This window comes from Cervus canadensis, chromosome 7, assembly GCF_019320065.1.
Source record: "Cervus canadensis isolate Bull #8, Minnesota chromosome 7, ASM1932006v1, whole genome shotgun sequence".
NCBI classification, from domain to species: domain Eukaryota; kingdom Metazoa; phylum Chordata; class Mammalia; order Artiodactyla; family Cervidae; genus Cervus; species Cervus canadensis.
This window is the reverse complement of record NC_057392.1, coordinates 4,801,766-4,816,425: the sequence shown is the minus strand read 5'-3', so window position 1 is coordinate 4,816,425 and position 14,660 is coordinate 4,801,766. Positions and strand designations below refer to the sequence as shown.

The window sequence follows — 14,660 nt, the reverse complement described above, 5'->3', positions numbered from 1 at the left end:
GTATTCTCTTAAGTCCTTTTTGCTGCAAAACTCCTTCCTAAGTCTTTCCCATTGCTGCAGTCTGCACTGGTTTCTGTTCAGGCATCTACCACCCAGCTATCATTTCGGGACTTCATTTGATCACTTTTGAATTGGATTCACTGTTTCTTGGCTCCTGCTTTGTTATTCTTTATTTACTGTCTAGTTTTGGTGGCATATGTTCTCAAATAACTTTGTAAGAAGAGATACATGAATACTGTTCCATGGTATATATACCACTGTACTAGTTAGCCATAAAAAAGAATGAAATCTTGCTATTTGCAACAACATGGGTGGACCTTGAGGACGTGATACTACATGAAATAAGTCAAACAGAGACAGACACCAAATGATCTCACTTATGTGTGGAATATAAGAAACAGAACAAACAAGAAAACCAAACTCAGATCCAGAAAAGATGTGGTCGCCAGGGGCAGCAGGAGGTGGAGGAGAAATGAAAGATGGTCAGAAGGTACAGTCTTCTAGCTATACATGAATAAGCCCTGGGGATATAATATACGGACGGCATAGTGACTGCTGTTAGCAATACCGTATTGCATATTTGGAAGTTGCCAACAGAATAGATCTTAGAAGTCCTCATCGCAAGAAAAAGAATTTGTAACTGTATGTGAGAACAAGATATTAACTAGATTTACCATGGTGATCATTTCACAATGTATACAAATAATTTAAGCATTCATTGTGTTGTACACCTGAAACTAACGTTATATGTGGATTACATCTCAACTTATATTTCAGTTAAAAAATTTTAAGGATACATGGAATTTAAGTTTTTAGTCCTTTCATTTCTGAAAATAACCTCATTTTGCTTGTATTGTTCATAGTTTAACTCAGTATAGAATTTTATCAATAGTTCTTTTGTGTCTACATTTTTCTGTTCAGCAGTGTTTGTTTTTTGTTTCTGTGTTTAATTATATTTCCTTCAGTTCTAAAATTTTGTATTGGTGTCAGTCTCTATAATGTCATTTTGCTGAGAACTTGATGGGGTCTTTCAGAATAAAGACTTGGGTCCTCCAGTTGAGGAAACTATTGTTCCTTGAAATTTTCCTCACCTCACTTTTCTGGTCCTCTTTCTAGAACTCTTCTGTTAGTTGTTGGGTATTTGCTCTCTTGTTTTCTCTCGTTTTGTATTCTTATTTTATTATACTGGGGGGTTACTTTCAGATCTTTAATGTTCATCACCCCCCCCTTCCCTTTTTTTAAACTTTGAATTGTCATTGTTTTTCTTAGGGATGCCTTTCTCATCTTTAGAAGATAGAGTCTCCTGTTAAAAGGATACATTATCTTATCTGGGGTTTTTCTCCTATAAATACTAATTAGAACGTAACATTTATCTAGTTCAGATGATCCCTCTCAGGTCTTTCCCCCGCTGTTTACCTACACCTCTGTGTCTTCCTTTAGGCTTTCCTGGAAAACGTGGGGTTCTCTGGTTGCTCTCTGAGAAGGTGGCCTTTCTGTGTTCCCATCAGGCCCCGCACAGGGACGTTTTCATATGCTGACCATTTATCATCCAACTCCTTGCACTTACCTAGGTTTTGTGTAGAAGTGGAAGTTGGCATCATACAAAAATGATCCCTGATGAACTGTACCAAGAGAGTATATACAGGAGAGGCCCTTGGGGGCTACTTGTGTAGGCCTTGAATATTTTCTGCAGAATTGTGCCAGAAAAATAAAAAAAGGAGTGATAAATGTCAGTGGCTCTGTATTCTGTTGTAAAAGTTTACCCCATTCCCCCTTACCCCAATACCTGAGTCATTCTTGGCTTTTAAATTGGTACATGGCCCCAATTACCTAATTTTTGGTAAATAAAAGAAGAAACCAAAAATTTTGACTTTTTTTTTTTTTTTTAAAGGGTCAGCCACTGGTCTGGGAGCTAAGATCCCTCAAGCCTCATAGCATGACAAGCAGGCAGAACAAACAAATTTTTAATAAATAGATAAAATTAACTACCTGGGCTTCCCAGGTGGCTCAGTGGTAAAGAATCTGCCTGCCAATGCAGGAGATGCAGGTTTGATTCCTGGGTCAGGAAGATTCCCCTGGAGAAGCAAATAGCAACCCACTCTTAATATTCTTGCTTGGAAAATCTCATAGACAGAGGTGCCTGGTAGGCTACAGTCCATTGGGTTGCAAAGAGTCAGACCTGACTTAGCAACTAAACAATGACAAAACTAAATGTGTTTACTTTGAAATTTTGGTTCCTGTTCTGGTTGAATTCATTTTAGGTGACTTTTTTCTGGCACCAGTTACACCCACGCACTGACTGACTGTGAGGCGTTGTGCCACCATGTCTTGACTGTTGATTAGTGAGTGTCTTGCAGTAGCCTAAGCTCATTCAGGGCAGGGACCACAGCAGACCTGCTCACTGCTGTGCCACTTTTTTGTCTAACACCGTGCCAAGTGCACAACACACATTTGAAAATACTGAGTTGTCTGCCTCTCCTTTTTCCCCACCTCCAAGTTGTAACCATTTTGCTCCCCTGTCACTTTGAATCTGTCTCGTTACCTCCACCTCTGCTGAAAACATCATTTGGTAAGCTAACATTACCTTACATGGACCCCTTTACTGATCAGCTCTGTTGCAGGCCGTTTAGAATATGGGTTGCTGAATATAGAATATAGCTCCGTGTATCTTTAGGCCCTTCGGTTATGATTTTATTTAGCAATGTCTAAATAAGCTAAATAAGGGCGGCTTCCATGCCTTTTTATTTCCTCACCATTTTACCTCTCGGGCATCGAAAGCATTCGGATAATGTTGTAGCCATGGCTGGTGCCCCCTAATGGTGACAAAAGAGATCCGTCTGTCATCCAGTTTGTATTGAAATTAAATAAACTGCAAAGCACTGGATAGTTGTTAGAAGTTAAAGGAACAGACTTAACATTCTTTCCCTAAAATTTCCCGGTATGTGGCATGTTGTTTTGTGTTTGAAGAATATTGTCCAAAGGGTGATATAGTTCTGGTTGTGTTTAAGGTCCTTTTTGACTGATCTGTTCACACATACATATTTCCTTTTTAGCATATGGCTTAGAAGAACAGAAGAATCTCACAAATTGTGCCAGTGGAGCCTTTTTTGATCAGAAGGGTCCAGAATACACAGCATGTCAGTTTCCTCTGGCCTTACTTGAAGCATGCAGTGGTGTGGATGATCCCACGTTTGGCTACCAAGAAGGAAGGCCTTGTATTCTTGTGAAAATGAACAGAGTATGTACAAAATTTGTTGCTGCCGCTTTTTTCTAATTTCCTATTAAGCTGACAACTGTTTATTCAGTGCTGTTTGATTTGGTGGTAGCTTATAAGGCTAGCCGTGATTTGTCCTTTTGAAAACCAGTACAGAAAAAAACCACAGTGGGTTCATAAGTTAGTCATAAATTAGGGAGTAACACAACTTCAGCTTTTCTCTTTTGGAGCTAGCTACACACACACACTTAAGCGTAGATCAGGGCTTCGGGCATCAGGTATTCTGGGGGTCATGGCCACAGCACGGTTGTATTAATGTGCTGTGCTCCTCTTCGCATCTGGGCAGTAATGTAATTTAAAATCCCTTGGCAGATCTGTAAACTTTTGGCTCATTTAGCTTTCTCTGAATAGCTTTATAGTATACGTCTATGTAATTAATAATAAAAATACAGATAAAATTGTATTAAAATGAGTGCAGCCAGCATTTTGCTATGTTGTCCAGAAGAGGTGCCTGAATTGTATAAGCACCAGCAAACCAAGAAGCTAATAATATTCTCTATGTCTAAGTAATAGTGTCTTGGGGTCATTGTGCAAAAGGAAGGTGTTTTCCTTGCATAATGAAGTGATTGCCTAACCCTGTGCCTTGCTACTGTCTAAATGTACTGCAGAGTTGTGTTCCAGTCCAGGTAACCTGTTGAGGCCTGCATGGTCTCTCCTGAAGAGTGAAATCATTCCTGGTACATTTATTCAGAGAATAGGCAGGTTCCTGAACAGGTGCAGACCTCTCGAGTTCTTGAGTATACACATCACTGAAGTCAGCATCCCTAATAAAGCTGAAACTGGAGTCTTCTGAAGCTGGCGCTCCTAGATGAGGAGTTTCCCTTAGGGAGGGCCAGCTAGATGCTTAGGTGTCCAGCTGTCTTCCCTCCGGTCTGTCCTTCCCTTTCCTCTGTGGACGATGACAGTTCTCTGATTATCCCTTAGCACTCTAGAGATCCTTCTGAAACATTGCCTGACACATGGTAGGCACTCAATAAATGTTTTAGCTAGACTTAAGAATTAAGGTTAAAGTGGAGGTGAAACCAACGGCAAGGTAGGTGGGCAGGGAAGTGGGAACAATGTGAACAGCTATTTGAAGGGGACCCCTACTTTCCCTAGAAATGGTAGGGAGCTCATACATACCACATACTGTTAAATAAATAAAGTAGAAATGAGTTTTCATAGTCCACACAAGAAATGGTCCTCATAGTCATACATAGTTGACTAAAGGGACTGATTGGTCCTATCTTTAAAGTGGAGTATCTGTGGAGACTTGATTCTAGAACTACTGAGGACACCAAAATCTGGGACTGTGCAAGTTCCTTTTATAAAGTGGTGTAGCGTTTGTGTATAACCTGTGTACATCCTCCTGTGTACTTAACAGCATCTCTCGATTACTTACATTTAATCCAGTGTAGATGCTGTGTACAGTAGTTGTCAACACACAGGAAATTGAGTGTTGCTTTTTGGAACTTTGTGGAACTTTTTTGCTCAAATGTTTTTAGTGTGTGATTGGTTGAATCCACAGGTGTGGAACCCATGGATAGGAAGGGCAAACGGTAATGTGAAATAGGTGATCCAGCTTTTAAGATGGATTGAATTTATTCTCTTTAACAGGAATGCCTTTTGTAATTGCTGCCTCCTAGGAGTTTCCTCACAAAACCTAGATTAATGGAACACTTGTTCCCAACAGAAAACCAAGAGAAGAAGCTCTGGTACCTTCTCCCATGGCGCCAAACTTCCAAGTTTATTTTCTTTGCCAGTATGTCCACTGAATGAGGAGGGTCTGAGACTATAGTTGCTGATAGAGGCGGAAGTTGGCAGGCTTGATAGGAAGATATCATCAGGCAAATGGGAATCAGTACTTAGATGCTGCATAGGAGTGTGGCAGGGCATCAGATCCCACTATAGTTTGTTCCAGAGTCATTGCAAGGGCACAGATAGTTAATGCTCTTGAAATTATTATTTAGGCTGCGACACTACTTTTCTTTGGGGGAGAGTACTTATATTTTAAGGCATTCACATTAAAATGCATATAAATTATAAACTAAAATGCATATAAATTCAAAATGTCAAAAATCCTCACAAAATACATGGATAAATATCATTCACACAGTTAGTTATATCAACTACATACATGAAAGTAGCTTCATTACATAGAGCTGAATGGTCCCATCTTTAAAATGTGATTCATTCAATGTATGTGTTTTATAGATCTAAAATACAGTAGGGTTCTGTAGAAGCCTTATGGAAACATGGTCAGGTGGTGACCTAACATATTTTCATGAAGAACAGTTACTTCTTTTTTTTTTTCTTTTTTATTTATTTTTATTAGTTGGAGGCTAATTACTTTACAATATTGTAGTGGTTTTTGCCATACATTGACATGAATCAGCCATGGATTTACATGTGTTCCCCATCCTGATCCCCCCCCTTCCATCTCCCTCCCCAGAACAGTTACTCCTTGTATTATGCCTTTGCAGTGCTTATTTGCGTTAATGATGTCTTTATATAAATAATGATATGTAAAGATTTCTATTATTTTAAGGGGAGCAAAGTACAATACTGTGTTTCGGTCAATTTTTTGATAACTGACTTAATTTTCTAAATTGCCCCAGTACTATAATGAGATAGATAATTGGTAAAATTATTATATTGAAAAGTCTATTCTATTCAAAAGGCAAATGTAAAAGGTTTTAAGGCAGTGGCTTCCCTTATAGCTCAGTTGGTAAAGAATCTGCCTGCAGTGCAGGAGACCTGAGTTGATTCCTGGGTTGGGAAGATCCCCTGGAGAAAGAAATGGCAACTCACTCTAGTATTCTTGCCTGGAGAATCCCATGGACAGAGGAGCGTGGCAGGCTACAGGTCATGGGGTCGCAAGAGTCGGACATGAGTTGTCAACTAAAGAGAGAGAATGTTCATCTCAACGCTCCCATCCCTTGTCCTCAGCAACAGAGGAGGTGGTTCTGTTGTACACTGTTGTGATGTTTCAATTAATCAATGTTTCTTTACCTTAGATAATTGGATTAAAGCCTCAAGGACAACCAAGGATAGACTGTATTGCAAAGGTTAGTATTCAGAAAATAACTAAATTTCTGTTGAAGTTCTAGTGTATCTTAAAAATACTTTAAAAGTCTAATGAATTTAGTCATTTTTTTTCCCTTCCCTGTCATATTTTAAAGTCGACTGTAGTGCCATTCTTAGAATAAACTCCTCCAACCTTCTGTTTGCTAATGATAATGCGAAAAGACTTATTTTCTGTGTGCACTTAATATCACACTCTTTCCCTTTATATTTACATGTACCATATTTCATTGATTTTAATAATCAATTTCTTTTTTCTACCTGAATAACACTGAAATTGAGGCTGGCCTTATAATTGATAGAGTCTTAATAGTGTATAAAATTTTTTCTCTCTTAATAGTACATAAATTGGTGTACATCAGTGGCATCTGAGATTTAATGAATTATGATATCTTTTCCTTAAGGTAGAGGCATTATTTTGCTCTCTTATCCCTACTTTATTTTTTCCAGAGTGCTGTGCTATATTCATTTCATAATTTCTTTGTTTTCTCTCCATGCTGCAAAGTGCAACTAAGACAAATATGTAAATGATGGGTAAGAGTTTTCAGGAGAAACTGTTAAGTTCTAAATTTAATTTTGTTACTGTGTAAAATATTAGCATTCCACCTCCAGTTAATAATGACAGAAGTGTCTTGATTGAAATGTTACATTGAAATCACTTCTGAAGTTGTTTGCCAGAGAAAACTGTAATCCCTTTTAATCATGAGTGAATTTCTTGTTTGGGCAGAAACTTGCTTGTGGTTCTCAAATCTGATCATGCCTCAGAACCACTTGGAAGATCTTTTGGGTCCCAGTTCTGCAGGTTCTGACTCAGTAGGTCTGGGGTGAGACCCCAAAGTTTGCATTTCTAACTAAGTTTCCAGCTGTTGGTGATGCTGCTGGTCTAGGACCCATACTTTGAGAACTCCTGCTTTAGAGTATCCTTATTGATGTATTTTGAGTATGTATTCATTGTTGAGAGTAGTATAAAAAGCCAGGAATTTTTGTGCTTTCTCATCTGGGTTGAAGTATGCATGTGCATACATACTTCTCATGTATACATAGGTATGTCCATAGGCAACTCACTGGATCTCCTTATGCTGTAGTCAGCTCAGTAGGAAACTTGGATAAAAAATCAGAATCTCACTTAAAACCAGATTCCGCATCTGAGCTCGGTTTTTCTTGGTATACAGATCCTTCTAAAAGTACAGTGAGCCTCTACTCTGCTGTCGTCTCTTAAGACGGAAGAAAACGTGACAGATTTAGGAAATGTGTAACTCTTTGATTGCCTTTGCTTGCAAGTCTTTCCAAGAGAAGGTTCCTGAGGCCCGGTGTGAGCCCTCAGCCAGGTGGAAGTGCCAATTTTATGACAGTGTTGTGTTTTCAGGGGAGTTTACCTCTGAAAGTGAGCAGACCGTGTAGATACACTTGAGCCAGTGAGTCTATGGAGCCAGCACCACCGTGAAAGGAGAATGAACACACACACATACGCAGGCCAGAAGGGCAAAAGCTTTCCACTCCTTTCCCAAGGTTTCATTTCTGTAAGCCTGTGGCCAGTATAAACAACTCTATGTAACTCTTCCCTTAGGGTTATAAATGGGTTTTTCTCCTTGTTTATCTGTTACATTTCTTTTGCTTCTAGAATAGTTGGGAGAAATGTTAATGAAAAATTTTGGTCTGATGACTCAGGTTTCAGTTGCTGTCCCTTTTGCTTTGAAGAGTCATGTGGAAAGTATATAAAACAATCAAAATAGAGGTTTTGTTTGTTGTGGAATATTTTTGTTTTTAGAAAAAATCACAAAATTGGAAGACATGCTTATAAAATCTTGCATTACTCATAGGCTGGTTACAAAGGAGTAACCAGGTGGCATACATAAATTTTAGAGGTGTGGCTATGTGAACAGATGGAAACATTTATTGCATATGATCATATTGCTGTTTTCCATTAGATTTGTCTATATCAAGTGTTCTTGGTGTAAATTCTTCAGTTGAATTACTTTTTATGTAATATATTTCTTTTGTCTTATATTCTTAACTTTGATCTGCTTTAATTGCTTTTATACAAGTTAAGAGTTCTGGAAACACTAAAACATGGATGATAGGACATGCTCTTAAAAGTGGCCTTTAATTTTAAAGAATGGTTCCTGCAAAAGATGTAATATTCATATTTATGTCATTAGTTTTTTTTTATTCCCTTACAAAAATGAATTGTATTCGTTAAAGAAAATTTAGAAAAATACAGAAGGGAAAATTTTGGTAAATTTTTGCCCAGAGATAACCACTGCTTAGAACATTTGGTGTGTGTTCTTCAAATGATTTCCAAGTGATGATGATATAGAATAAACAGAATGCATTCATTTTAAATCTTTATTTTGTTTTCAGTGGGATTTAGTGACTGCTAGTAGAAAACCATGACATAGAGCTTTACCCTAAAGTTTATTATTGTTCAGATATACCTTTTATTGTTTCTTAATTTCTGAATGTTTATTTTCACTGAAGATATAAAATGCAAGTTTAAAAGTCTGCCAGCTTGATGGTTTTGATACAAACCAGTGGAGCAGTTGATTGAGCATGTGGCCATAACTCTGAGCTTCAGTTCCCCTCTCTAATTGATTGAACATACGAAAGGGTTGTTAGGCCTAAACAAGGTAAATATAAATTGAGTATTGTATCTGGCTGAACATACACACTGAAGTGATCAATAAACTGTAACCCAAGGAAAACCTTTTATATTTTGGGGAACATCTCTGTGTTTCTAGGAATTAAGCTCATATACTAAGGTTAAACAAAAGTAAGGTACAGAAACACATTAAAGTGACTTTTTTTCTCCTGTGTAAAATATTATTTTATAGATTTAACGTTTTTTAAATTAAGGAGTACAGCATAAGGTGGTATTTGAATAGTGGTTGAAAAAAGGCTTCTGTACTTAGCCTTGTTACCGCCTGTTCTTTTCACAATTTTTGGTCTGGATCATTAGAACTTGCCCCCCTTTTGGAGTGTCATCGCTTTAGGCTTTGCTATCTTGTCTATATTGCTTATTCATGTGTTTCTCTCACCCCCTACACACATGCTACTTCACAGTGGTTCAGTGAAGTAAGCAGAGAGTAGGGGTTCCCTAAGAGGAGACTCTTAGTTTTGCTATAGTTTCATGTTTTCTTTCTAAAGTAGAAATTAGTTTATTCAAATCTACAATTCAAACATGTAGTATATTACTGCCTTGTGACCTTGCCACTGATTTTAATCATTTGGTGTCTTTGTCATCTACTCAGTATGTGTAAAGATACAGTCATTAATACTGGACCTATTTAGAATGTGTTACATGAAAATTTCTGTGAATTGGTTATTTTTCAAGAACACTAGGTTTGTGTTTTTATTGTGTATAAAAGTTTTTTTGAGGTATGGTTGATTTATAATATTACATAAGTTTTGGGTATACAACAGAATGATTCACAATTGTTAAATACTATACTTCATTTATAGTTATTGTAAAATATTGATTCTATTCTTTGTGCTGTACAATGAATCTTTAAACACGTGGAATAGCAGCAGTCATATAACACCTTTAATTGACCTACATGTGCTCATAAAATAATTCAAGGAAAATGTGATATTCAAATTGCATAAGAAGAGTATTAGCTCAGAGTACTTTAAATTTTCCCTTCAGTTTTTTTTATCAGCTGCATGATCCGTTCCACCTCTGACTGCAGTTACCATAGTTGTTTTGGACCTGCTGCCTCCCAGGCCCTAGTGCTACATTCTGGGTTGTGGCAGCTATTGCTTCCCAGTCTGGAAGTGCACAGTATTTTACTCATTTTAGAATTCTTTGGTCCCAGACCTACTGATGCACTCCTGCTGTCAGTGGCTAGAGAATAGGCCTTTGGTAGTTGGAACGCAGATAAGATTTTACAGACAGTGCATGAGTAGATCCAGCTATAAGTTAAAGGGACTGTCATGGAAATAAATCGGGAAATCAGGATAATTCATGTCAGGTGGTTTAAATCAACGTCAATAAGTCTCTTTTCAGAAAATCCTCTTGTAGCAAATGCAGTTGAAACAGCATTGTAGTTTCTCCATACTGTTTTTATGATTGATATTGCTTTAATAAAAACATACTTTTAAAAACTATTTTTTGTGACCTAACAAGAGTTTCTTTTGTTTTCAACTTTAGAGTGAAAGCACAGCATTTCTAGCAACTTACCCTGCCAATGGAACAATAGATTTAAAATATTTTCCATATTATGGGAAAAAACTGCATGTGAGTATTTAGAAATTCTTAAGTGGTTGAGACTCTTGGGGAACTGTCACATCTGTATTAAAATGCCAGTTGTCTGGGTCAGGTAGACATATGCCCTGTGTAATGCGTGCATCATCTATTCTGGGTTTTAAATACATTGGTGATGGCAAATGGAGACTCCAGGTCTCCAAGTGGAGCACAAGACCGGAGCGGATAAGTTAAAGGATGATTCTTTTCAAAATAGCATTTTCTCTTTCATGTCATAGAGTGTCCATATTTAAAGAAGATAGAACAGTGGTTAAGTCATTACCCAGAGATAACTATTTTTGTAGTGGAATTTCTTCCACATTTTTTCTGTAAGTGTATTTATATATATGTGTATTTTATATATATATATTTAGCATTTTATATATATAGTAGTAAACTTTTAGTTTTATTTTGAAATAATTCTAAACTTAAGTGGCTAGCACAGTACAGAGGATTCCTATTAACCTTTTGCCCAACTTGCCTGTGTTAATGTTTTACATCATTTGTCTTTATCAGTCTCCATATATATTTTTCCCATGAACCCTTTGTCATTAAGTTATGAACACGGTGCTTCTTTACACTAAATGCTCTTTACATTGAATTTCCTAAAAGTAAGGACATTATCATAATAACCATCATGTACTTAACAAAGGAAATTAGCATTAAACTGTATTAGTATCTGATCTACAGACAGTGTTGAAATGTCATCAGTTGTTCCAGTAATGTTCTTTATTGCACAGGAAAGTGTTTTCCTGGTCCAGGTTGTTACATTCTTACATCTTTAGTTGCCTATAACCTGCAGCAGTTCCTCAGCCTGTCTGCTTCATGCCCTTAACTCTTCAAAAATGAGTGCAGGCCTTTTGGGGCTTACTTTGTGGCTTATGTTCCTCAGTTTGAGTTTATCTGATGTTTTTCATGGTTAAATGTAGGTTGTGCATTTTTGGCATGAATGCCTCAGAAGATATGTCCTTTTCAGAATGGCCTGTCAGGAGGGACGTGGTGTTGAGTCCCATTGGCGGTGATGTTCACCTTGAACACTTGGTTAAGGTGGTGTCAGCCAAGTTGCCCTAATGTGAAGTTATACTTTTTTTCCTTTGTAATCAATAAGTATTATGTGGGGTGAATACTTGGAGAGTCTGTAAAACTGTTGCTCCCATGATTTTAACATTTATTGATTCGTTCCTGAATTAGTTACTAATAGAATTGTTCTCAAATGTTTTTTTCTAATTTCATCTTTCCTTTTCCCATTTACTACTTGGCATTCCACTCTAAGAAAGTGCATTTTCTTCTCCACTATTTCTTTATATCAATATAGTCTCATAGATTCTTACATAATTTAGGTGTTATATGTTATAATCATTTATTTTGGTGCTAAAAACTCTCCCCCATTTGGCTGGTGGAGACTGACTCCAGCTTCTGTGTCCTTGAGGCATATTCCCTAGATTCCTACAGCACTAACTTACTTTCTGGCACCACAAGGGCTCATCTTGTATTTTCCCTGCCTCGGACCTGGAATTAGCCCCTAGTTCCTTTTAGTGAAGGCTTGTATTTAGCAAGCACAGTGATGACAAAACAGTTATGAGTATATTTGCACCAAGTTAAACAGCAACCATAAGGATATTAGAAACCTAAGTAACATCAGTGAGGTAATCTTCCGCATGTTTATCAAACATATTAATAGATAAAAACATGTTCTTCTCAAACACCTGGAACTGTCACAAAAATTTATCATAAAAAAATGCATCTTCAAGTATTCAGTTAAGGAAAAAAAGGTAGAGGATAAAAAAATACATCTAATAGATTAAAATCTTGTTTGTTTGTTTTTTTAATTTTTAAAGAATAGGCAAGCTCCTAAAAAGTGTAGTTAAAGTTACTGGAGAAGTTGAATTAATGTATTTTCCTTTGTTTGCCAGGGGAGCTACCTGCAGCCACTAGTTGCCGTCCAGCTCAGCTTTGGTAGTGATGGTGACGTAAAAGAAGTAATGGTTGAGTGCAAGATTGATGGATCACCCAACCTAAAAACCCAGAATGACCGTGACAAGTTTTTAGGACGAGTTGCATTCAAGATCACCATGCATGCATAGTAGGAGTTAGGATGTCTCCACAGAGTAAACGTTGTGTTGTCTGTCTTCATTTTGTATCAGCGGGACCTGCCATTCCAGAATTATGAGACCGCCTTGGAGAAAGGTGGAGTGGTGCGTGACACTGGGATAACATAATGTGCTTCCAGATAATAGTGGTCCATGTCCTTCGGAGTAACTGCCTGTTGCCTCTGCTGCCTTTTGAACCATGTACAGTCACCAGATAGGGACTGTGAACACCTGATTCTGAACATGTAGGTTGGGGGTCTTGTCCAATTTTTATGTGGTTTAATTGCCAAGTGTCTAAAGCTTAATGTGCCGTGCTATGTAAATATTTTATAGATTTAACACTGGTTAACTGTCATATTTTGATGCCAGCAAGGTTTTAGGGGATAAAATGGTACCTGACCAACATCAAATGACTTTATAGCTGCAAGAAATGCAGTGTGTGGAAAAGTTCTGTACGTGAGGAGGAAAAAGGAAAATAAAAGTGGATTTGAAAGGTTGGCTTGGATGTTTTGTAAAATTATTTTTTACATGCTGAATTAGTTTGTGGATCTTTTTGACTCAGCACAATCTTTTTGCTGTAAAACATGTAAAAACAAACAGAAAGATAGTGATGGGATTATTTTTAACACTGATACTAAATCTTTTAAAGTAGTTAGATTGAAGTATTTTAGACCATAGATAAAAACAGCATTTTTAGGTTGGCCATTAGGAATACACACCTAAATTTTTATGAAATTAAATTCATAAGTTTAAATTGTGCAAGAGTTTGTGGGATCTTATGACTGCTTTTATTTAGCTGACTGTGGAGTGGACTCTAATAAAATATATAAATTGTGAAATATAAAAAACTTAGAACTTATTCAGAGCTTCAAACCAAACACTAGTTTAACTTCAGCATTGTTTGATTAGTGTCATGAAACACTTCCTCCTTCAATCTGAGGTGTTTGGTATGATTCTTTGTCATAATGTGAGCTCCTTTCTCCTCACCTGAAAAAGGTGTGCTTACCATAGGATCTGCGGTTCTTTAAAAAGCCCCCCCCCCCTTTTTTTAATTGTTACTTTTCTCCTTAAAAACCAAAGCTAGTATTTCTGAGGCTTTGTTTGTGTTAGTGCAAGCCAGGAAGAGCAGACACTCACCCAGCGGACTCAGGGATGGCTATCTGGAGAAAATCTGGGTGGTCTTGACTGACCAGGTGGGCCTTGCTGGCCCCAGAGCAGCCTACACACTTCGGTGGTTATCACTTAGCCCCGTTGGGAAGGGTGCTTATTGCTCTGCCACTAAGATCTTGGTGATTACAGATTTTCATTGTAGAAGCCTCCTTTGCCACTGAAGAAAATGATCTTTGGCATTTGTTTTTTAACTTTTTAAACATTTTAAGAAATACTTATTTTTGGCCTGGCTGGGTCTCCTTCATTGCTGCGCAGCTTTGCTCTAGTTGCAGAGGGTGGGGCTACTCTCTAATTGTGTTGTGCAGGCTTCTCACTGGGGGTGGCTTCTCGTTGCAGAGCACGGGCTCTAGGCACGTGGGCTCAATAGTTGTGGCTCACAGGACTAGTACTCTGTGGCATGTGGGATCTTCCTGAACCAGGGATCAAACTCATGTCCCCTGCACTGGCAGGCAGATTCTTAGCCATTGGACCACCGGGGAAGTCCCTGGAGTTTATAAGTCGAACCTTTACTTTGATTTTCCTCTCAACCCTCTCTCTTAAAAGTATAAAACAAGAGGGGGTGGGGGCAGCGGTGGTGAATGGCAGGCTGCAACTAGGATATTATTTTAGTCGGCTAAGCGTGAACAGGGCCTCAGCAGCTATCACTTAAATTTGTACTTTTGTATCTTTCAAAGTGTAGGGTGGGTAGAAATTTTGTTTTAAGGAGTTTAGGTAAAAGCAAAGTACTTCTCAGAACACGTGATAATACTTGAGATATCCAAAGTAGGTTGCGTGGGTTTCGGAGAGAAAGGGGCGTACACAGGAGTCACATCTGTGCCTCCTT

The 14,660-nt window shown here is 37.8% G+C and overlaps 1 protein-coding gene across 1 annotated transcript in view; it reads left to right on the top strand.

Moving 5' to 3' along the window:
- ATP1B3 (ATPase Na+/K+ transporting subunit beta 3) overlaps positions 1 to 13,164 on the top strand; it is a 34,665-nt gene extending 21,501 nt beyond the window's left edge. Inside the window, exons 4-7 of the mRNA XM_043474224.1 lie at positions 3,054 to 3,238; positions 6,271 to 6,321; positions 10,485 to 10,571; positions 12,491 to 13,164. Of these exons, the coding sequence (XP_043330159.1) occupies positions 3,054 to 3,238; positions 6,271 to 6,321; positions 10,485 to 10,571; positions 12,491 to 12,661 (494 nt within the window). The 3' untranslated portion in view covers positions 12,662 to 13,164. The remainder of the gene's footprint in view (positions 1 to 3,053; positions 3,239 to 6,270; positions 6,322 to 10,484; positions 10,572 to 12,490) is intronic.
- Positions 13,165 to 14,660: the final 1,496 nt, after the last annotated feature.